At 51.6% G+C, this 21,764-nt stretch overlaps 1 protein-coding gene across 1 annotated transcript in view; it reads left to right on the forward strand.

Moving 5' to 3' along the window:
- The first annotated feature begins 8,640 nt into the window (after nt 1-8,640).
- The window catches only part of PRKG1 (protein kinase cGMP-dependent 1), a 387,732-nt gene continuing 374,608 nt past the window's right edge, over nt 8,641-21,764 (forward strand). Inside the window, exon 1 of the mRNA XM_064662173.1 lies at nt 8,641-9,162. Within this exon, the coding sequence (XP_064518243.1) occupies nt 8,897-9,162 (266 nt within the window). The 5' untranslated portion in view covers nt 8,641-8,896. The remainder of the gene's footprint in view (nt 9,163-21,764) is intronic.

A 21,764-nucleotide genomic window follows, 5' to 3' on the forward strand; every position in this document is an offset into this window, starting at 1 on the left:
CCCGGTTCTGTTGGTTTTGCTCCCTGCACTGAGCTGGGTTGTACAGATGGTCCATCAGTGCTGGGTATCTCTGACTGAACTGGTGTTTTCAGCTGTGACAGAAAGGATAAACCAGGCCATAAACACAGCTTTGGACTCCAGGTCAAAAGAATAAATTAAATATATATATATATAAATACAAAACCCAAAAGGACAGCACAGCTTTTAAAACCAGCTTGCAAAAATTTTTATACTCTCATTATGTGCAAGATGCTCTTGAGTAGCATCAAGACTTTGTGATTTTTCACCGTATATTTGCGAGATTAAAAAAGAAAAGCAATTCCTTAACTGCAGTGTACCCCTGCTCTGTTTGTACCTACTGAGATGAGCCTTCCTTAACCTGTTTGACCTGAAATAATTCTGATTTTACTGCCAGAGTCAGCGCTGGCTGGACTTTTAAGTTGCACATTTCACGGTGCCTTCGTGAATCTGGGGGGTTTTAATTATTTCTCCAAGACAGTTCGAACAGAACGTGGTGTTATGTCTCAGTCAAAAAGGGTTTAATCAGAAAAACTGTGTTTCTAAGGAAGGTTTGGTGGAAAGCTGTGCCGGGGGAGTTTTCAGGCAGCTGAGGATCATCTTTGAATGGTTTCTCTGGTCAGCAGCTTCCAAAAGCAAAAGGCACGGAAGCTGAACTTGGGATTTCAAACTGGGAACATATTTAGAAAGCAGAGAGACCTTAAGGGAAACGAGGTAAAAATAGCTCCAAAATAAGGCAAAATCGAAGAGGAAAAGAACTTTGATATTCAGTGTAGTCATTTCTCATGGAGACTGACGTGAACAGCTCTGCTGGGAAATTACATTATTATTGTTTAGATGCTGTGGAAATCCAAATAAAGACTAGGAAGCTGCAGGATGTTCTCTGAGGACGCAAGCTTTGCTGTAAGAAAATAAACAGTTAAGCTCAAACACCTAAATGTTGATTATAAAGATGTAAAAGTTAAAAGGCTTTCACAGCCCCAGCACGTGACAGGGATGTCCCAGGGCGCTGGCTGGTCTCGAAAAGTCAAATGTTCTCAGCGTGCCTGTAAAGCAGCTGAAGTTCACATGGTGTCCTAGAAAAGCAGGATGGGGGCCAAGCAATAAAAGAATAATAACACAAATAATGGAGTTAATGGCTGTGTTGTCCAGGAGTTGGGCTGCAGGAGCAAAGTGAGGAATGGGGGTTGTTTCTGGAGTCCTAAAATGTCCTCGCTGGTGGATGATGAGCATCCCTGAGCAGTGGGGGATCCCCACCCTTGGGGACAGCCCTGCTGCGGGGTCAGGCTGGGCCCCTCGCCCCAGTGCCAGCACTTGGCCACGTGGGAGATGCCACCCCAGAGCAGCTGCACGTGTGGCCACTTCAGGAAAGCAGCTCTGGATGGGTTTGAAAAGTCAGAACAACCCCGTGCAAGAGTCACTTGTGGGAAAATTATACCCAAGGCTGCAGTGGGAGGTCACAGCTTTCCCTGCAACCGGGGCTGGAAACTCATGTACAGATCCCATAGAGCTGCTCTTGGCTCGGGACCAGCTCCCACTGAGCACTGCTGCTGCTGGATGTGGAACAGGGCATGGTCGTTCTCCAACTGCTTTGTCACCTGCTGGATTTTGAAGAGCCATTTTTGATGTCTCAGGAGAGTTTCTTCTTGCTCTTTGTGCTCGTTATGCTCAAAGGCAAGGAAGGGAAAGGCCTGGATCTCAAGGCAGGCTGCCCCAAATCCCCTCCCCTCCAGCCACAGCTTTGGGAGCAGATCAAATATAACCCCCCTGAGGAAGGAGCAGCCTTTTGTGGGCATCTTCCCAAGATAACCCTCAGCCGCCACGCGCCCGTTTTAGTTCGGCCCCGGCTCGGAAGGAGCAGGGAAAGCTTTTTAGATCTGTCACAGACGAGATGCTGAGCATTTCACAGCAACATTTCTGTCCTCAAATAGACAGGCCAAGTGGCTTCATGTATTTATTTGTGGGTGGCCAGGTGGTGGCTGTCACAGCTGTGCTGTGCTGCTGGATGCTGCCCTGTGACACCGGTGCCGTTGGGCAGGATGGGGAGCAGGAGGGGTGGTGCCCAGTTCCACCCCCAGGGAGGTGAAATGCTTTGGAGGATGAGTCTTCTTGGGAGGTAGAGGGATTTTTATTATCCTTGATTTCCAATTGCCTAAAATTTTTAATTGTATGTTTTCAAATATAATAACACACACAATGAAATTACACACGACTGTCAAAAATAGTTCAGAAAAGCCTTTGCCTAGATCTGTGATAAGAGCAAAAGCTTTGCTTAAATTTATAATGAGATCAAGTGGTGGAGGATGCTAAAAAAGGAAGTTATTACGTGGCAATTGTCTGTTTGAAAGGCGAGGGAGGGACACGAGTCTGGCAGAAAAGTGACTTTTTTTTTTTTTTAAATTGAGTTATGACAAAACTCAATTTTTTCTGCATGTTCAACACTTTGCAAAAAAATTACCACGTGCTGAGTGGGAGTGAGGATACAGCCTTAAGAACCACAAATGCAGAGAGGGAAATTCTTCTTGGATAGTATAGAGTGTGTGGGGGGGAAACCCAACCCCAGCAGGAATTCAGGCAGAGATGTTCAGAGCATCTAAATTTGGATGCTGGATTTTTGTAGCCCCAACAAGTCTTACTTGTGAAGTTTTGTTTTGGGGTGTTTTTCTTTGTTTTTTTTCCCCTTCTCAGTATTAAAAAGAAAAGTGCTCCTTGCAGTCTGTGGTGGGTTGCAGTGGGATAGGGAAGGAGAGGGAAAGGGGGCAGCCTCTGGAGTCTGCACTTGTGGAATTGCCTGCAAAGGGCAGAGCTGATATTATTTATATAAAACATGCCAAAGCCCACGTGGAGTCTGGGGGATTGGACTGGATAAAACTAGAATGAAATCCCAGCTATTCTGGGAGTTCCTGGAGGGGTTTTTATTCCCACCAGCCTCTGATGCTGTTGAGCAGTTGTGGGGAGAGCTCTGCCATCAGAACATGTATGTGATGAGAGCACTGTATCCAAAGGAATATTTTTAGCTTCCTGGTTTTTCCTTAAGGAAAATGACATCCTGCTTGTGACATTCTGATGGTGATTTTAATTTGTATTAATATGAGAAGAAATGGAAGCTGTGGGACCACATGCAGAGCAATGTCCTCAGCAACAGTGAGAAAACCTGCCAAAAAGCCAGAGGAGAAGAATATGAGGAAATGTTTCCTGCTTATTGCTGCAAGAAAAATATTTACTGTGGGATATCACTGCATTTTATAGAATCACAGAATGGATTGGCTTGGAAGGCACCATCTGGTTCCACCCCCTGCCATGGGCAGGGACACCTCCCACCAGCCCAGGTTGCTCCAACCTGGCCTTGGACACTCCCAGGGATCCAGGGGCAGCCACAGCTTCTCTGGGCAACCTGTGCCAGGGCCTCCCCACCCTCCCAGGGAACAATTCCTTCCCAATATCCCATCTAACCCTGCCCTTTGGCAGTGGGAACCATTCCCCCTTGTGCTGTCCCTCCATCCCTTGTCCAAGTTCCTTTCCAATTCTTTTGGAGCCCCTTTAGCCTTCTCCTCTCCAGGTGATCACCCCCTGCTCTCCCAGCCTGTCTCCAGAGCAGAGGTGCTCTATGAGCTAATGAAATTCCATAAAATCCCAGATGCTGGTGATGGGAATAGTTTTCCCTGACTTACTGCACCTGCAATGTCTTTGTGCTGGGAGTTTTGATGGACTGTAATTAGTAGCAGGGAGAGGTAAATTCATTCCAGTTTCCTCTTCATGGCAGGGGGGTGGAACGAGATGATCTTTAAGGTCCCTTCTAACCCAAACCATCCTGTGGAAGCGCTTGAGCAGCTTCCTCAGGAGCTTTCTGTGCTCCAAAGCGTGTATTCCTTGCATGCTTTAGTAGCTGCAGGGATTATGGGCTGTAGGACACACCACTGACATCCTCACACGCTGCTTGCTGCCCTAAGCCCACTCAAAAGCACTTTTTGAAGGTGTCAGGCAGCAACAAAACCTGTAACAAGCCCTGCAAGGATTTCAGCACACTGGCTGCTCAGTAGATCAGGAGTGGGGAGGGCTGATTTTTTTAATATAAATATCTCGTTTGCAATCCCCTGTGCAAAGAAAACTGTGTTTGGATGCTTCTCTGTTCCCATTTAGGCAGTTACTCCATGTGAGAAGCCTCATATCTGTTAGTAAATTAGACACTGAGGAGGCGACACAGTTTATTAAATTATGCAGTGAAATAGGGACCAAAATGTTCATTGAAGAAGGAAACAGCACAGAATCAATCCTTCCTCTTTGTAATCTTAAAATGTCCTCCCATGCAGATTATATTCTGTGAGAAAAAGGATGAAAGGGAAAAAAACCTGGAAGAAGGGAAAGAGTGCCTGGGTTCCTTCTGAATTCAATTAGCACTGGGTCTGGTACCACCCTGCTCTTGGCATGGCAGTCATTCCCAAGGGCTGACTTCCCAAATAAAGCTGGAAGGTGAGGGGAGAACAGGGCTGGGAGAGCTGTGATGGTGGGACTGATGGCCAGCATCACACCCGGGGCACCACATCCTTTAGGACATCTTCTCCTGAGGAGACCTTCTAGGCAGGCCCAGATGAAATATCTGCTGCCCTTTGAAAACAAAGTACCTCTGATGGTCGGGGTTTTTTTAAGCACTGCCTTTATTAATGCTGTCTCTCTATAACCACAAGTGTGAGGCAGCTGCATCCCTTAGGAAGCTGCCACGAACTTTAGGTGATGTTAAGAGATGGGAAAAAACACATTCAGACTTCGGTCACTATTTGAATAAGTCATAAATACTGATTTATTTTTTTTTTTAGGATATTTTTTGAACGTGGAGGGGTTCACTGACTTCATACAGCTCCTCCAAATCACACAGGGCTGCGACCTCGAGTCCACTCTGCTGCTGCAGGGGCTCTTTGCTTGCAAAAGCCAGTTTAAAGGAGAAATGGAGGGGGTTGTAGAGGTGGCATAAAAGCCTGGGTATTGATTTTATAAAAATCCAGCATCACCTTTGATACTCTGTTAAAGTTACACTAAAGGATAGCTGGCACAGCTTCCAGAGGGATAATTACAGCCCCAGTCTGAGTAATGTCTGCATGCTTTGGGCTTGCAAAGTGATCTGCCTTTACTAGAAGGAGCTTGAATGAGAAATGAAGGCGCTGATCCTTCCTGGGTTCAATAGCTGGCATATTTTACATATCTGCCTGCTGTAAAACTGTTTTCTATAGTGCTTCATAACAGCAAAGCTGCAGGGAGCCAAGAAAACAAGCTCTGGCAGTGCTGGCCAAAGCCAAGGGGGTTATTTCCAGCAGCACATTGTGTTTTGCCTCCTCTGTACGGGAGGAGTTGTGGCTGTGGATGTTCACCCACAGCTGGGAGTTAGTCATGGGAATGGAGGGATCCAATCCTTCAGGATGTTCTGGGACCAGCATATCTGGCAAAACCATTCTTAGAGATGGGATCACACCCTCTCCTTGGATAGACTCGAGCCCCTCAGGGTGTCACTGGCCAGGCTCAAAAGCTGCGTTTTAAAAACTTGTTAATGAAAGGCACAAATAACGAGGTGGTTGTAAAACTCTTTCCCAGCTCTGGTTGTAGCCCAGGCAGCTCCTACAAATTTCCCCACCCCCTCCTTAATACTGGAATTGTCCCTTCCTTAAAAGCAAAGTGTTAATACCGGGGGTTATCCATGAAAAATGGGACTATGCAGAATTAATAGGATTGGCAGTGCTGTTGTTTTCTTCAGCTGGTGAATTTGCAGGAGAGGTGGGCAGGGACACAACCTTCCCCCTGCACCCCAGGAAGGAGATGGAGTAACACCAAATTCTCTCCTCACTGCAGTGCTGCTCCAAACCCTCTGGCCCTGAAGGGTTTCCAGTTGGGAGCTGTGTCACTCCTGGCCTGGTTTCTCATATATATGGCATGTCTGGAGGACTAAAGGGTGTTTTAGCCAATTAAGATATCTGGCCCTGCTCAGCACTTCAATTCTTCTTGCTCTTGCTCCGTTGCAGGCTGTTTTATCTCTGTCCTTTTAGAAAGATGCTCATCTTAACATAAAACCACGGCTAAATCCAGATACTGCACCAGGAGCCTTCCTGGAATGGCTGATGGATGCTGGGGGTGGCTTTGGCTCCATGCAGGGTCAGGGGGGAGGCTATGGTACCACCAGGCACTCCAAGCTCTTTGTAATGGGCAAGGCCATCCCCTGGGGACATGGGGTGCAGGCTGGGTCCCACCTTCCTCCCAGTGCACCTTTGGAAAACTGCAATCTTTTACCGAGATTTTATTGTTAATGATTTTTATTGTTAATGAGTTTTAATTATTTATAACCGTTTATAATTAATTATTTTTTTATAAAGATTAAATGCCTGAAGATTAAGGGGCTTTTGTGGCCTGTGGGGCCAGTAGGGCCCATGAGGTTAATGGGGCCAGTGGGGCCTATGTAACTTAAGGTGATCCCAGCCCTGTGCCTCAGCTGGAGCCCCCTCTTGGATGGCTGAGCCTTGGGGTTCAGCTTCTCCATGAGCATCTCCTTGGTGGGCTCTTTCCATGGCTTGTCTTTTCCATGGGCATTGCTTTGCAGGGCTCTGGAATGCCATGATGCCCTGTCCCCGTGGAGGGCTGAATCTTGGCCCTGGCTGCTGGTGCAGCTGTGGGGAGATGGAGAAGGAGGCGTGGGATGTGCAGGATGGAGGGGACAGCCTTGGCACAGTGCCAGTGCTCCCGGCCCTGTCCCTCCTTAGACACCCGACGGGCAGGGCGGGGGCTGCAGTGTCTCGATGGCCCCTGGGCACCCGGGGGACCGCAGTGTCACAGGGCCCTGGCAGTTGCCATGGAAACACACGCCCCAAAGCAGCTGGCAGTGGCAGGACCCGGCCCTGGGCATCCCCTGCGCTCCGCTCCTGGATGTCTTGGCAGATCCCAATCCCCCCACGCCACCGTTCCTGGCGGGTCCCTCTCGGCTGCTCTTCAGCCTCTTCCCCCCCGCGGGGAGCGTGTGGGGATCCCCCCGGACAGCGGAACGGGGACTTCTCCTTGTTGCCGACACCAGCCAGGAGGTTTTGGGGCCGGGGAGCTCTCTGGCTGCTCCAGCATCCCCCCTTCCCTTCCGAGCGGCTCGGGAAGGGCCGGGCTGTCTGGAAATCTCGGTGTTTTCCTACACGAGATGGCGCTCTCTGCCTTCCAATAAAGCAAAATGCAGCCATCATTAGGGTTTTTTAAATTATCCTCCCCCTTTTCTCGCCCCCCGCCCTGCCTGGCCCCTTGGCCACAGGGATGCTCCGGGTCTGAGGATGGCAACCAGGAACAGCTGGGAGCCGGGAGGTTTCCAGTCTGGAGGCGCAGGTACAAGTGTGCAAGAACACCCCACCACCCCCATGTCCTTAAAAGAGGGAGAGGCTGCTAATTGATTTTTCCACCTTAATTTAATACTCCATTTGTACAGCCCTGTCCTCCAGCTCGGGTGCTTTGCCCTGTCCTTGCCGTATCCCGAGCAAACCAGGGGGTCTGTCCCTAAAGCTGGAGCACGGGATGGCTCCCCAGGTTGGGATGTGGACCCTGAGAGGTTCCTGGGCTCTGGGTGCCCAAGGCCTCGCTGCAGGGGCTGGGCCAGCCCCCCCTTTCACTTTCAGGAGCACTAAGGGGCTCCTGAAATCCCTCTTTGGAAGCAAGAGTGGTTTGGGAGGGAAATGTGATAGGGGAGCTGATGGTGCCCTTTGCCAGCCAGCATTAAAAATTGATGTGCATGATGGGCTCTTCCAAATAAGTCCAGGAAGGATGAGTTCCTGTCTCCTTGGAGATGCTGGCCAGCACTCCAGCTGCTTCCCCCCCTCAGCCAGCATCCCCTGGGGACCAGATGCCACCAGGGCCCTGATGTCCCTGTGCCTGGTGATGAGCTCTGCTCCCCCCTGGAGTGGGATGCAGACTGTCCATGTATGTTGGGATGAGGGATACCTGGTGTCTGGGAAGCTGGGTGTCCCACAGGAGGAGCAGGGTTGGCTGGCATGTGCTGGGAGGTGACCCGGAGGGAGCCAGGTGCAGTAGGATGGGGGGCACCTGGAGGAGGGAAGGGAGCGAGGAAACCTGGTGGGAAGTGATGTGGAGTCCTGGATGGGGAGGGATGTGGGAAGGACGCTGGGTGCGATGTGGAGTGCCCCGTCAAGGTCAGAGGTCGGGTACTCCAGGGATTAGGGATATCCAGGAGGGACAGGGATGCCAAGTAGGGGAGTGCTGAGGGTAACGCTGGAGCACGGCATGCGGGGTGAGGAGAGGGGCAGGATGCTGAGCTCCAGGAGGGGCGGGATGGGATGCTGAGCTCCAGGAGGGGCGGGATGGGATGCTGAGCTCCAGGAGGGGCGGGATGGGATGCTGAGCTCCAGGAGGGGCGGGATGGGATGCTGAGCTCCTGGGAGAGGCGAGATGGGATGCTGAGCTCCAGGAGGGGCGGGATGGGATGCTGAGCTCCCGGGAGGGGCGGGCTGGGCGGGCCGGGGGGCGGCTCCACGTGGCTCATTAGCAGGAGGCAATTTAATATTTATGAAGTGTTCTTGTTTGAATCCCAAGTCTTCGGCTCCAGTTACAAGGAGCTGCGTCACCCTGCGATCACATGGTAATTGTTGCTATTTCCAGGATCCCAGCCTCGCAGAGTGGCACAAGAGCTCTTTCCCCTTTTCTTCTCTTTTTCTTCTCCCCCCTCCCCCCCCATTTCCCCTTCTTTTCTGTTGTTTTTGGGGTTGTTTTCGGTCCTCCCTCGCCCGGGGGGCAGCGCCGGGGGATGCCGGGGCCGCTGCCCTGAGCCGGGGCGGGCAGAGCCGCCCCCCGCCCCTCGCCCCTGCCCGGGGAGCCGCTCCATGAGAGCGGGACCGGGCTCGGCACCCCCAAAATGACCGAGCTGGAAGGGGACTTCACCAAGCTGCTGCTGCTGAAGGAGGAGCGGATCAAGGAGCTGGAGCGGCGCCTGGGGGAGAAGGACGAGGAGATCCAGGAGCTGCGCCGGCGGCTGCACAAATGCCAGTCGGTGCTGCCGGCCCCCAGCCCGCACATCGGGCCCCGCACCACCCGCGCTCAGGGCATCTCGGCCGAGCCGCAGACCTACCGCTCCTTCCACGACCTCCGCCAGGCTTTCCGCAAGTTCACCAAGGCCGAGAGGTAGGGATGGCACCCCCTCGCCCAAAGCCCTTCCCGAGTGGGGTGGCCGGGACACCGCGTCCCCCCGGCACGGATCGGGGCTGGCGGGAGCGCCGGGAGCCTTCGGGGCTCTGAGCCGCCGGGCAGGAGCCCTGCGGGGGATCGGATAGCCCGGACCCCCCCTCCCTTCCCTCTTCCCTTCCCCGCCGCCGCTCCGGCTCCCGGGGGATGCTTGGCCGGGGAGCGGGGGGGCGGCGGTGCCTTCGCGGCGCTGGGAAAACTTTGCAGCGGGGCCGGGAAGTTGTTGGAGGGGCCGCTGCTCGGGAGCCGCCAGCACCCTCCGGCAGCCCCATCCCCGGGGCAGGTGCCGTCCCCCGTCCCGGACCCCCTTCCCCGCCCCGATCCTCCCCGCGCGTTCCCCCAAAACCAGAGCCCACGGCGCTGCACGCGTGGGCTTTGCGAGGGTGCTTTGCCTCCGGTTATCCGGGCCGGACTCGCTGATCTCGGAGGGCTTTTTCCACATTAACGATTCTGTGATTCTGTTCCCCTGCGCCGCTCTCAGGCACCCGCGGAGGGGGTTTTTTTGGGGGGCGGGACGTGGGGTCTGCATCACTCAACCCGGGGTCTCGGGGACCCTCCTGCCTTCGTGCGTGGTGTGGAAAAGGGGGAGCGCTGTGCCGGCTGCCGGGGGGGTCTGGGTGTGACGGAGAAGTTGCTGAGGGTTTTGGTTGTGGTGGAGAAGTTCTGTGTGACCGCAGAGCTCGGCACCGAGTGTCTGTCACCCTCCTCTGGGCAGGAGCTGTGGCCGGTGCTCGCCGGGCAAGGGATGGTCTCGTTCCTTGTGTGTGCGCGGCGATTCATTCCAGCAGAATCATTCCCGACAGGATTTCTCCTAGCTGGGAGAGGGTTGGATGGGTGTGGATCCACGCTGCTCTCCTCAATCCGCTCACCAAACACGCCCAGAGCAAACTCCTGCCCTGTCCTCCTCAGCTGTCCCCTGCCCTCGGTTAACAAGACCATTGCTCGTTTAAGGATAAACAGGGAGCTCTTGGCTTTGGACTTTTTTTTTTTTTAAAATTCTTCTTTTTCCTGAGCTTCTGTGGTGATTTAATAAAGCGAACCACACTGCCCAGGAAGGGGTGTGAGTGCCTGCCATATCCATTTGTCCTTCCCTGGGGTAGTGCATCCCTTCACATCCCCTGCCCAAAGCACAGGTTGTGTGCTGCGGCCAGAGAGAAAAACTCACATCCAGCTTTTTCTTTTGCCATTGCTTTGTTTTGGATCATCCTGAGCCTTGGCTGCTGCTGGTGCAGGTGACAGCAACCTGGCCCCTGGGGGAAGGACAGGGACCCCGGCGCCCCACCCGTGTGTAATAACTTATTTAGAAGTTGTTAAACCTGCTCATGGCTCTAGTGAGGTTTAGTCCTGGCCCGAGGTTTTTCCCCTGCTGTTCCCAGTTAAGGCTGGGCCAGGAAACGCCGTGTCCCTTTGATGCTGTGAAGGTCGTTCGGCCCGTCCTGCGTCGTTCCCATCACCCAGAGCTGATGTTTCAGCGGGCAGGAAAAACTCTTGGTGGGGCCTGCGGGCAATTCCCATCTCCCTCTGGGCTGGAACTTCATCCCCCAGCATCTCCCCATAGCTCAGCCTCGCTCGTGGTAGCCATGACAATGGTAACCAAGCCAGTCTGGGATTGCTTTCGGGTTTTAATTCTTAATTCTTCTTTTAATTGCGCTCGATTCTTCCCCCGTCTCATTGCTGGGAGAGCGACCGGCAGACGCCCCTTGTACCGAACGCGCTGCTCCCTCAGCCTCTTTTACCCCTTACTGCCCCCAGATTCACCCCCCCCGTGGGTTAAATCCCCGTGTGTTCTCCTGGGCAGTGTCCCGGGTGCTGCCCCGGTGCCAGGGCGCTGCCAGGGCGTGGGTCAAAGGGCTGTGCTGCAGTCGGGCTCTGCCAAGAGGATGACGATGTTTCCCAGTTCTCGAGGCCGACCGGAGCCATAAGTGGGTCTGTCTGGTGCCAGCTCCCTTTAGTGTCTCTGGGGGTTTCTCTGGCTTTTGCATCTAAAAACTGCTGACAGCATCTGGCTAATTTATTTGTGGGGGAACTGAGGTGCCTCCAACAGTCTCCTGCCTTTGTTTTAGCGACAGCATCATCATAACTGTCCATCCCAGAAGCCTTCAGGTCCCTGAGAGCCTGGAGATGGGTAATACCTCTTTTCCAAAACCCAGAGACAACTTCCATACCATAAAACCCACAGGACGATGTTCAGACCCATTTGTTTTGTGCCTCGATTTGAATTTAATACCAACAGAAACTGTTTTATCCAGGTCTGGAATCAACCTTCAGACACTTTTTCACTTCTGAAGATAAAGACGTAGTTATTGACAATGTAATTAACTTTATTTAGGGCAAACTGGTGTGTAACATACACTGACATTCAAAGCTTTTAGGAAGTTGAGACTAGCAAACAACGGGATGATAGAAACTCGAGAAGGGTCCAATCCCAGCTGAAAGCAGAGAACGCCGTTTGTCTCTGGCAATATGTTGTAGCCTCTTGTAGCCCATCCCTGTCACGGGTGGCAAGGTCAAACTTGCAAAGATCCAAAGAAAAGGGGATGTGAAAACAGAAAGGTGTCCAAAAGCACGTTATCTTTTGTCTGGAAGTGTGTTTTTATCCCTGATAACGTAGGTGTATGGATTTTAGTGGCTGAAAGCATTGCTGTGTAGGTGCTCAGGTGTACAGAGCCATCCATGTATCCATAAATCGGAATTTTCTTTCCAAATAGTCAGGATCCCGCCACTTTTCATGCCTGTTTTACAAAATAATTCTTCCCTGTTGTTTCCTTGACCCTGCTAGCGGAGATCTGAGTTGAGAAAGGAGACACATTTTAAACGATTCATTAATTTCTGTTTGGTCAGCGAGTTTTTACTCACTTGTACCCACACCCGGGGTGTGTTTCGGACCAGTACAACACCTGGCAGCATAAAGAAGGAAAACCCATTTGTCGCTGTGTTTTCTGGGAGGGTAAGAGCCATCCTCGGCGTGGCGGGATGATGCAGCAGCCGAGGCACTTTGCTAATGCCTCGGGAAGCGGTTCCTGGGAAGGGCTCCCCAGTTGCTAAGCAAAGGCGCTGCCGCGGTGCGAGCGCTGCGGGTGATAAACGAGGCGAAAAGTAAACGCAAAGCACTTACCGGGACTAACAGCCGGATAAGGATGCTCCGACCCGCCCCGCTCCCGCTTTGTGGGAACCCGAGCGGAGCTAATGGGCGGGTTTCCAGCACCCAAAGGTGCTTTGTGCCGCGCGAGTGAGCGACGTGAGCCGTAATCCCCATCTTTAGATCATCCCCCCCCTCCCCCGGTAAATTCCACCAACTGCCTTCTTCGGTTCAGAGGTGCAGTGTCTAATTCCCAGTGTCTAATTCCAGCTTCATCCTGCTTATTTGGGTCGACAAGCCTCGTTCAAACCAGGGCGACGTGAAACCACTTTGGAAACTCTTAAACATTTTGTGACAGTGACTCAATCTTTGCTGAAGTGCCAGGGCTGCGACTCAAAGCCGTGGCCGTGCAGGCAATTACACCTTCCGTGTGTGATTACACCCTCAGCTTTGCGAATTTAGTTTGGACTGTGCCATCCCCGTGTTTTCCCAGGTCGGTTTGTATCTGACACGGTGCTACAGCCTCAGCATCATTTAAGACAAGAGGGAGTTTCCCCACCCTCATGACTTACACATCCCTGACTTTCTCCACAACTTTTAACGGGTTTTCCCCTTTTTTACTTTATTTCAGAAAGCGTTTGCCACAAGATGGCAGTGGGGTCTCACATTTAAGGTGAGGTGTCGGGGTGGATTGTGGTTTCAGCCTCCCAGCCCTGGCTCAGTCCTGCAGGTGGTTTTCCAGATACAATCCTGGTGTGACTCTCTCATTTCCCCCTCTTCCACCTCCTCTGAGGTGTTGGGGGGGCTTTGCTGAGGGCATGTGCCCACCCATGGTGTTTAAACTCGCTATGAGAGGCTTTGGGTGGTTTCTGTGGGGCTGTGGATGGAGGATTGGGGCACCTGCTTTTGACTTTGTGGCTCCAACACTCTCAACAAGCTGCTGTTTGGTGATGGCTGTGGCAGGAAAACCCCTCTCTTGGCTGCTAATGTTGGGCTTTGGGGGCTGCTCAGGCCAGGGCCAACCATGCTGAGGGTAAAAACTGGGCAACCTGCGAGGTCTCCAGCCCAAAACTCAAGGCAAGGTCATCTTCAAAGCTGGACTGGGCTGCCCTGGCCTAAAGTGAAGGGATCTCCTGCACAGCCCTGGGATTCTCCATCGCTCCTCCCTCCCTTTAACAGCTTTGGCTCACAGCTCACCTGCCACCTGCACACCCCTGGAGCTGGTCTCTTGAGGGCTTCACTCACTCCCCAACCCCGCTGAGCATGGCAAGGAAGTTCCTTCCTCCCTGGAGCAGCCAGGGCCGTGTCCTTCCTCCCTCATCCCTCTTTCTGGGAACTCAGCTCCCCGCCGGGTGCCTGAGCTGCGTTACTTTAGACATGATCTCATCATCTGCCAGCCACTAAAGCACTATCGATCCTCCTTGTGAAAAACAACCCAACTGCTTCCCCAGTACCTGTAACCACCGTCCCCTGGGGCCTTGGGAGGCTGGAAAATGAGCATTTGCCTCACCTTTTTACTACTGGGGGACAAATGTGTAACATGCTGCCAGTGTGTAACATTTCAGTTCCGGTAGGGACAGCTTTCAAGCTCAGAAAAGGACACTTTGGGATGCAGCTCATGTAATATTTGATACCACTAAGCAGCTATGCCTTAAATTAATTTAAACAGGGAGGTTTTGCCATCTCTGAGCCTTCTGTGTGTCTGCTGTTCCTCCTTAGCAATATCTCTGTAAGGATCAGCATGGCTTTCCCAAGCTCAGAGGAAGGACAGCAGTAATTTTGACAATAATTGCTACCCTTAAAAAACTCCTCTCTTCCCTCATTTATCCATCGCTGATCCACTCCCATCTGCTGTGACAGCACATTCCTGGGATGCTTCATCCCTGGGTGATCGACACCGGAGATCAGAAGGATTTTATTGGATTGAATTCTATTGGCAAAGGAAGAATTAACACTGCTCTCATTGCTCGTTGTGTCGGGAGCGCGCCGCTGGCTCAGAGAGGGGAAAATCCAGAGGGAAGTTGGACCGGGTGTTATTTAGCTTTGGGAAGAGCTGGAAAATGCTGCAAAGAGGGAGACTGAGATGGGAGCCGGACTCTTTGCTTGGTCAGTCTCCTCTCTACTTCTTTGGATGGAAAAACTTGGTCTGTGGCATGAAGCAGTGGAGGATGTCAGAGCGGGTTGTTGCACAGCGTAGGAAGAGGGACACCAAGGTCACCAGGTGCCTCGAGAGGCCCGGGGTCAGACAAATAAGCACGAGGGTTTCAGAAAGAGAGAGGAGCAAATGTTTATGGTTAATCAATTGGAATCATTTCCCTTCTTTTAATTTTTAATGGGCTGAACTTCGCTGCTCCCCCCTCCTGAGGCCTGAAAATCGAGCCCCGGCGCGGGGAAGTCGCGCTCCCAGAGGGCATCGGGTGGCACCTCTGTGCCGGGGACAGCTCGGCGTCCGTCTGTCTGTCTGTCTGTGCCCAGCAGCCCCGGTGACCCACGCTGCCTCTTCCATCACATCCATTCGGTGCTTCCTCATGGGCAGAACCGTGGCAAAAGCAGCCAAGCTGAGCTTTCCCTTCCACTGCCTGCAAAAATGGTATAAAATATGCATTAATTTATATATTTGAGGTGAAGAAAGGTGAAGAAAGGTGAAGAAAAATAAAGAAAGGAGGGGCAGGATGGCAGAATTGACGTTTCTCTAAGTGGTTTTTAATGAAAGCTTGAAATATTCGGCTTCGGTTTTGCACTGACACAACAGCCCAAGCCTGACCATCCCCATCATGGCCAACAGCTCGTGCATCACCTGCTGGGTGGCAGCACCCTCAGACTGATGCCATGGGGTGGCTGTGTATCCCTAGGGGTGGCTGTGTATCCCTAGGGGTGGCTGTGTATCCCTGGGACCAGGGCCAGGCCCAGGGACGAGCGGCCCATCCCTGGCTGACGCAGCCTCGCTCCCGGCGGCGTCATCGCAAATTCTTCCTCGGGCCTATTTTTAAATGCCCCAAGTCATGAGGCTTTCGGTGCCTCCCTTGGGGGACTCAACCATGGGCAGGCAGATCTCCAGGCAGCTGCCAGATCACCGTGTAACCCACCTTCTGCCTGCTCAGAGCTTCTTCCCAGTCCCTGAAAATCTGGTGACACACAAGCTTTAGACCTGAGGCTGCGCTGCCTGGCAAGGTCGTGATAAACTGCTTCTCTCTCTTGGATCTTTGGTTGTGATTTATTATTTTGAAGTGATTATTCCTTTCAAAAGATACGAAAAGGAGACGGGATCTCGTGTTGTTTTTCCGTGGCAGCTCATGGACGTCACTTGGTTTGGAGGAGAAAAAGGGTCCTGTGTCCTGCTCGCTGCTGCATTTTTAATAGCAGCACACTGATGTGGTGGTTTCAATGGCTTGGCCACACTCACTCTTTATTTGGCCCCCTTTTAGTCCCAGCAAGTGTCATTTTCGCCAGAATTAGAGCACGGAAAAGGTGATTCCACCACCCCAGGCGGTGAAGTGGATCAAAGGAAAATGAGACAGACAGGACTGGAATAAGACTGCGAGTCCCTCTTTGCAGCTTTACCAACGAGAAACCTCAGGAAAAAGCCTTCCCAGGATATCCACTTGGTCTCCTGTGGAGCTGATGCAGGTCCTGGAAAATATCTGACAGAGCTTGGCAAGGGGCTTCTCAAAGAGCTTTTTACCCTCTGCAGTGACCTCCTGACTGGAAAAGATGAGGGTTTGCCTTTTTTTTTTTTAATAGGCTTTTTTCCTATGTTTTGCCCGTGGATGCTCTTGGAGCACGTTTGTTCTGTTAGTAATAAAACCCCGTGGGCACAAACGAAGCGCGTGCGCGCGGAGGAGATGCTGGAAAAGCCAGAGGGAAGGAGGGAGGGAGGCCGAGCTCAGGACCACGTGTGGTGGCAGGAGCTGGGGTGAACCACGGGGATCCACAAGGTGGTTAATGGAATTTGGAGTTTAAATTTTAATTTTTGGGTTAAATTGACCTTCGGGGCCAAGCCCGAGCTTTGTGCAAATTCCTGCGAGAGAGGGGGAGCAGCTCTGCAGCAGCGAGAGAGGGTCTTGAGAGAGGGAAAGATCAGGTGGTGGCCAAGCCCTGGAGTGAGAAAAGGGCTTCCTGAGTTGGCACCCAACTCTGTCCTGCTGGTGCTGTGACCTGTGGCCTCGGGGCCTGCCCTGAGCCAGCCCTGAGCAACCAGGTGGAGCTGCAGCCTTGGCTGTGCTGGGAGGGGACCAGAGACCCCCTAAGGGAAATCTTTCCGTGGGTTCCAGGATACCAATGGCTTAATGGGATGAGGGGTGAGCTCTCTGGAGCTGAACCTGCCAGCAAGGTGGGTTTGGCTGTGCCCAGACCTCATGGCAGGAGGGTCAACTAAAGCTCTGGGGGGTTGGGAGAGCAGAGATGCAGTGCAGCCAGGGAGGGACAATCCAGGGTTCAGCACAGGCTGCAGTGACATCTTGGGGAGCCTGTGACCAGGACTTTACATAGATTTGGGAAGAAATCCTTCCCTGTGAGGATGGTGAGGCACTGAAACTGTTTTCCCAGGGAAATTGTGGATGTCTCATTGCTGGAAGAGTCCAAGGCCAGTTTGGATGGGGCTTGGAGCAACCTGGGCTAGTGGAAGGTGTCCCTGCCCATGGCAGGGGGTGGAACTGGATCTTGGATGTCCCTTCCCACCCAAACCATTCCATGACTCAGTCTGCTGTCCCCAGTACCCCCCTACTCTGCTGCCTCCACCAGCTTCATCTTTGCCCACTGCTGGATGATGAGAATAATGATGATGAGATCTGCTTTGTTGTCAAGTGGCTTCAGTTCTTCTCAGGTAGGAGTTTGAATAAACACCTGAAAACTTGTGTCAGGGGGAAATGTTTCACTGTAGAACGAAGGCAGTGATTTGATATTCAAACCCCCCTGCCCTGCGGTGATGCACGATTTGGGTTAGAGATGGGAAAAATAAAAGCTGGAGAGGTAACTAAGCACGAAGAAAGCTTTGCCTCCTGTTTGACTTAAAGGAATGTAGAAGAAAAACTTATTTGGTGTGACTTTCTCGGTGCATTTGTGGTTTTCAGAGGTGTTGCTGTGTAGAATGGGGTAAAACCACCCTCCTGAAGTGTCCCTGTGGCAGTAAATTAACAACAGGCTGGTGGTGCAGTGTGAGATTCAAACAGCAGCCCCGTGGCAGAGAACAAAGTAGAAATGAACATAAAAGGCCCAGAAGGAAGCTGTGCAGGTCGGAAACAGGTTCAGCACGAATATCTTAATATTTGGGGGTTCTGTCACATGGTTTGTGGTAATGGGGGCTGTGACTGATCCCAGCAAGTGCGACAGGGTGGAAATTTTGAGTTGTTTTCCATTTGCATTTTGCCCTTTGTTGGGAGTCTTTGTAAAATCCTCCCAGATGAAAATCACCACCAGGATTTTTCAATGACCAATTAAGTGTATAAATTGTTTTAAAAGACATAAAATTATAACTCCATTGAGTTGTTTGTAATAAGGGATCAGATGCTGAATCTCCTAATTCCACATTCTGTTTCTGTATCTGCACATGGTATTGCCAATATTTAATTTCTTTAAACTCTTTAATGTTTCAGATGCTGAGGATTGGCCCAAGAGCTCTGTATTATTTTCCATGTGGTGTATGAAAGTGGGATGGATAACTGGGGATATCCAGAGCAGCTGAGATCCCAAAGAAACACACCCAAATCCCGAGTGGCTTAACACACATGCCAAAATTCCAGGGCATGGTAGATGTTCCTGGTGTAATTATTAAGCCAAAATTCAACTTTAAGAGCTGCAAATCAGTGGGAGGAGCAGGAAGGGGTCCCTTAAAAGCGCATCCTGAAGGGTGGCTTCCAGCTGGGCTGTTTTTAAGGCTTGAAAGCATCTTGGAAGTGACCATGGAGCAGGGAAAGATGCAAGGAGAGAGGACACGCTGTCAGGGAGTTGCTACACTTACTAGATAATTTATCTTAACAGCAAAAAGGAAACCCAGAAGGAATAAATACATCGAATGTCCCCTCTCGCTCAAGCCCATGGTTTTCTTGAAAGTCAAAAGAAAATAAATCTGTGCTCGTGGAAATACGGAAAAGATCGGACGGTTTGAAGGAGTTTGGAAAGGGGGAGGAAAGCTGGGCAGGAGCTTTCTGGGAAGATGGGGAGCTCTGCTTCATAAAATCACTCTGCAATTCTCAGAGGGCAGTTTTGTGCCCTCTCTGTAGGAACGTGCCCAGCTCTGGGGCTGGGATGGACCCGGCTGGGTTGGGGTCGCTGCTGCAGCCACGAGTGGGAGGAAATTCTGGCTACAGCACGGCAGGGAGAGTGTTCTTGGGAAAACAACTGGACAGCTGCTTTAGTCTGGCAGATACAGGGGGAAACAGGGCAGTGACAAGGTGGTTTTGCTTTCCATCTCCCAGCACTGATCACTGGAGGGCAGTGGTGTCTGGGAAGATGGCTCAGACCTTAGAGCCCCTTCCAGTGCCTGGAGAGCTGGAGAGGGACTTTGGGACAAGGGATGGAGGGCCAGGACAAGGGGGTTTGGAATAGATATTATGAAGAAATTGTTCCCTGGGAGGGTGGGGAGGCCCTGGCACAGGTTGCCCAGAGAAGCTGTGGCTGCCCCTGGATCCCTGGAAGTGTCCAAGGCCAGGTTGGACGGGGCTTGGAGCAACCTGGGCTAGTGGAAGGTGTCCCTGCCCATGGCAGGGGGTGGCACTGGATGAGCTTTAAGTTCCCTTCCAACTCAAACCTTTCTGAGACTTTATAAAAAACCCACATATAATGATTGGATTCATCATGTTGAGAATCAATAATGGGATGTACACGGGCAGGGGCTCAATGGCAGTAAATGGGCAGTGACTTGTTTCCTTCAGCAAGTGGGAAAGTGTCACCTTATAAAAATATAATGTATTAGTGTCAGTGAAGGAACTGAAACCAGGACGAGGCTCAGAGTCTGCATCAGGCCAAATAAAGACCTCTTGATGCAGCACAGCAAGACACCACCTCCATTTCACATGGAAACTTCCTTTTTCCTTGGCAGTGTGATGACAGATGGACAAGGATGTGGCACCTGGCTGGAGGGTGGAGTTTGGCTGGGGGCACAGTGAGGTTTAGGTTTCCCCTTTTCACTAAGTTTTGTGGGTGTTTCTGATGCCCTTTCAGCCTGAATGGAGGGGGGAAAAAGAAACCCCAAATCAGCTCTCATAGGGAAAAATTTTCAGAGAATGACACTGTAGGTGTCAGAGTGTATTTTATCAACCCACCTTCCTGGCTACTTTATTTCTGTCCTAGGCTGCCTCTGTAGCTCAGAAAAGGACTGTTCAATATTGAAAAAAGTAAAATAGTAAAATGAAAGCAGCACAAAAGGTGGGGTTTTTTCCCATTGATTTTTCAAGCCTATTTCATGAAATCTGTGCCAAGGCAAAGGGTGAAATCTCTGTGTTCCCTTTCATCACACAGTACAAGGCTGGGGCTCTCCCGAGGTGTTTTGGCTGTCAGGCCCTCCCTGCCAGGAGCACATTGCTCACTTTGATCTGCAGTTTCATTATCAGATGCCCCATTCAGGGAAAGGGGCTCCATTGCCTTTTGGGAAACACAGACCAGGGCAATTGGTCTCCCTTGCAGCAACCCTGATGTCTTGCAGCTTCTTCCCAGCAAAACTCAGCACTGTCGGAGCAGAGAGAGCTGAAGCAAAATTAAAATACGCCCCTCCCCTCCGTGGCATTAAAATAATCACCCGAAAAATAATAATTTCAAAGCGAACGTTTTATCTTTTGATGGGAAATCGCTCGTGGCAACTTCAACCAGCAGCTCGTTCCTCTGGGGAAAGAGGCTGGAAAGCTACGGGTTGAGCCGGTGTGGGTATTGGGAATCTGAAATTTCTTACTCCACAAAACCATATGTTTGGAGGCAGAAAAGCAAAAGTGCGTGGGAAAGGGAAGTGGGAATGGTGTCACGGGTCAGCTGAAGGCCAGTTTGGTGGGAATTTCGGTGTCTCGTTAATCTCTTCTGGGTCTGTGCAGCTAAATCATCCCGAAGCATCAGTGATGCTGATCAGCTCATTGCAGGGACTATTTGATGTTGAAACACTTGTGTCTCGCCCACCCAGCTCCTTCTGCTGCAGCTTCTTGTCAGTCCTTGCACCTTTTTCACCAGGTTGACCCGTAAATTGTAGTTGCTACTCCAACACCAGAAAGCAGCTTCAGCTGATTTCCATCTTTCATGGTGGGTTGGTTGACTTCTGTACAGAGGGGCTTCTCCTCTCCTTCCCTCTCCTCCCTCTTCCTCTCCTCCTCCTTCTTTTTCTCCTTCTTCTCCTCATTATCCTCCTTCTCCTCCTCCTTCCCTTCCTTCCCCTTCTTCCCCTCTTTCTCCTTCTCCTTCTCCTTCTCCTTCTCCTTCTCCTTCTCCTTCTCCTTCTCCTTCTCCTTCTCCTTCTCCTTCTCCTTCTCCTTCTCCTTCTCCTTCTCCTTCTCCTTCTCCTTCCCCTTCCCCTTCCCCTTCCCCTTCCCCTCCCCTTTCTCCTTCCCCTTTCCCTTCTCCTTCTTCTCTTCCTCCTCCTCATTCTCTTCCTTTTTCTCATCTTTCTTCCCCTCCTTCTCCTCCTCTTCCTCTTCCTCCTTCTCCTTCTTTTTTCCTCCTTCTCCTCCTCCTTCTTTTTTCCTCCTTCTCCTTCTCCTCCTCCTTTTTCTCCTTCGTTCTGTTGCTAAATACTAAGCAGCTAAAAATCAACTCCCTTCAAAAGGCTTTAAATCAAATGGAAAACACGGGGGGGAAAAAATTCCCATGAATGTATTGGTTTGTTGGCCAGTGAAATGATGTCATTAATCTCCCCAACCGGCGTTTCTGTGATGGCTCTTGCCCAGGCAGCATGTGAAAAAGCCCATTTGAGCTGTTTGGTTTTTTTTTCCCCCCTCACAATGACTGTTCTCCTGACCCCGTTCTGGCTCTGTGATTCACTGGGAACTGGCAGCAGCAGCTCTTTGTGTGGGCGTTGGGTTTGCTCATCCCTCAGTCATTCTGGCACTGTGGGGCTGATAAAGTCGGTACATCTGGGCTGGGCACGTGCTTCCGGGCTCGGAAGCGTGCAGGCTGCTGGGCTGACAGCGGCTGTAAATCCAGCAGGAGCCTGGATTCGGGGGCAGAGATTTACACTCACATTTCCACCCACTTCTGAGGCCTTTTAGCGCGCCCGGGAGATGTCGGATGGCAGAGCAATGAATGAAAACTGCTTTAGTTTTGTGAGTGGGAATCTCATGAGGTCACTTTCTGTTGGAAAGACGAATTGTCCTGATGGCTCTGCCTTAAATGTTTGCCGCACATTTCAAGCCCGAATTTGCACAACTTCACGGTCCTGCTGTTCAGTCCTGCCCTCGCTGTTCGCTGGGTGAGCTTCTCACGCTTCTCCCAAGCGCTTTTCCTGCAGCAGCTCATCCCTTTTGACCTCCCCTCCACCAAATAAAACCCC

This window comes from Pseudopipra pipra, chromosome 8, assembly GCF_036250125.1.
Source record: "Pseudopipra pipra isolate bDixPip1 chromosome 8, bDixPip1.hap1, whole genome shotgun sequence".
Classification (NCBI taxonomy): domain Eukaryota; kingdom Metazoa; phylum Chordata; class Aves; order Passeriformes; family Pipridae; genus Pseudopipra; species Pseudopipra pipra.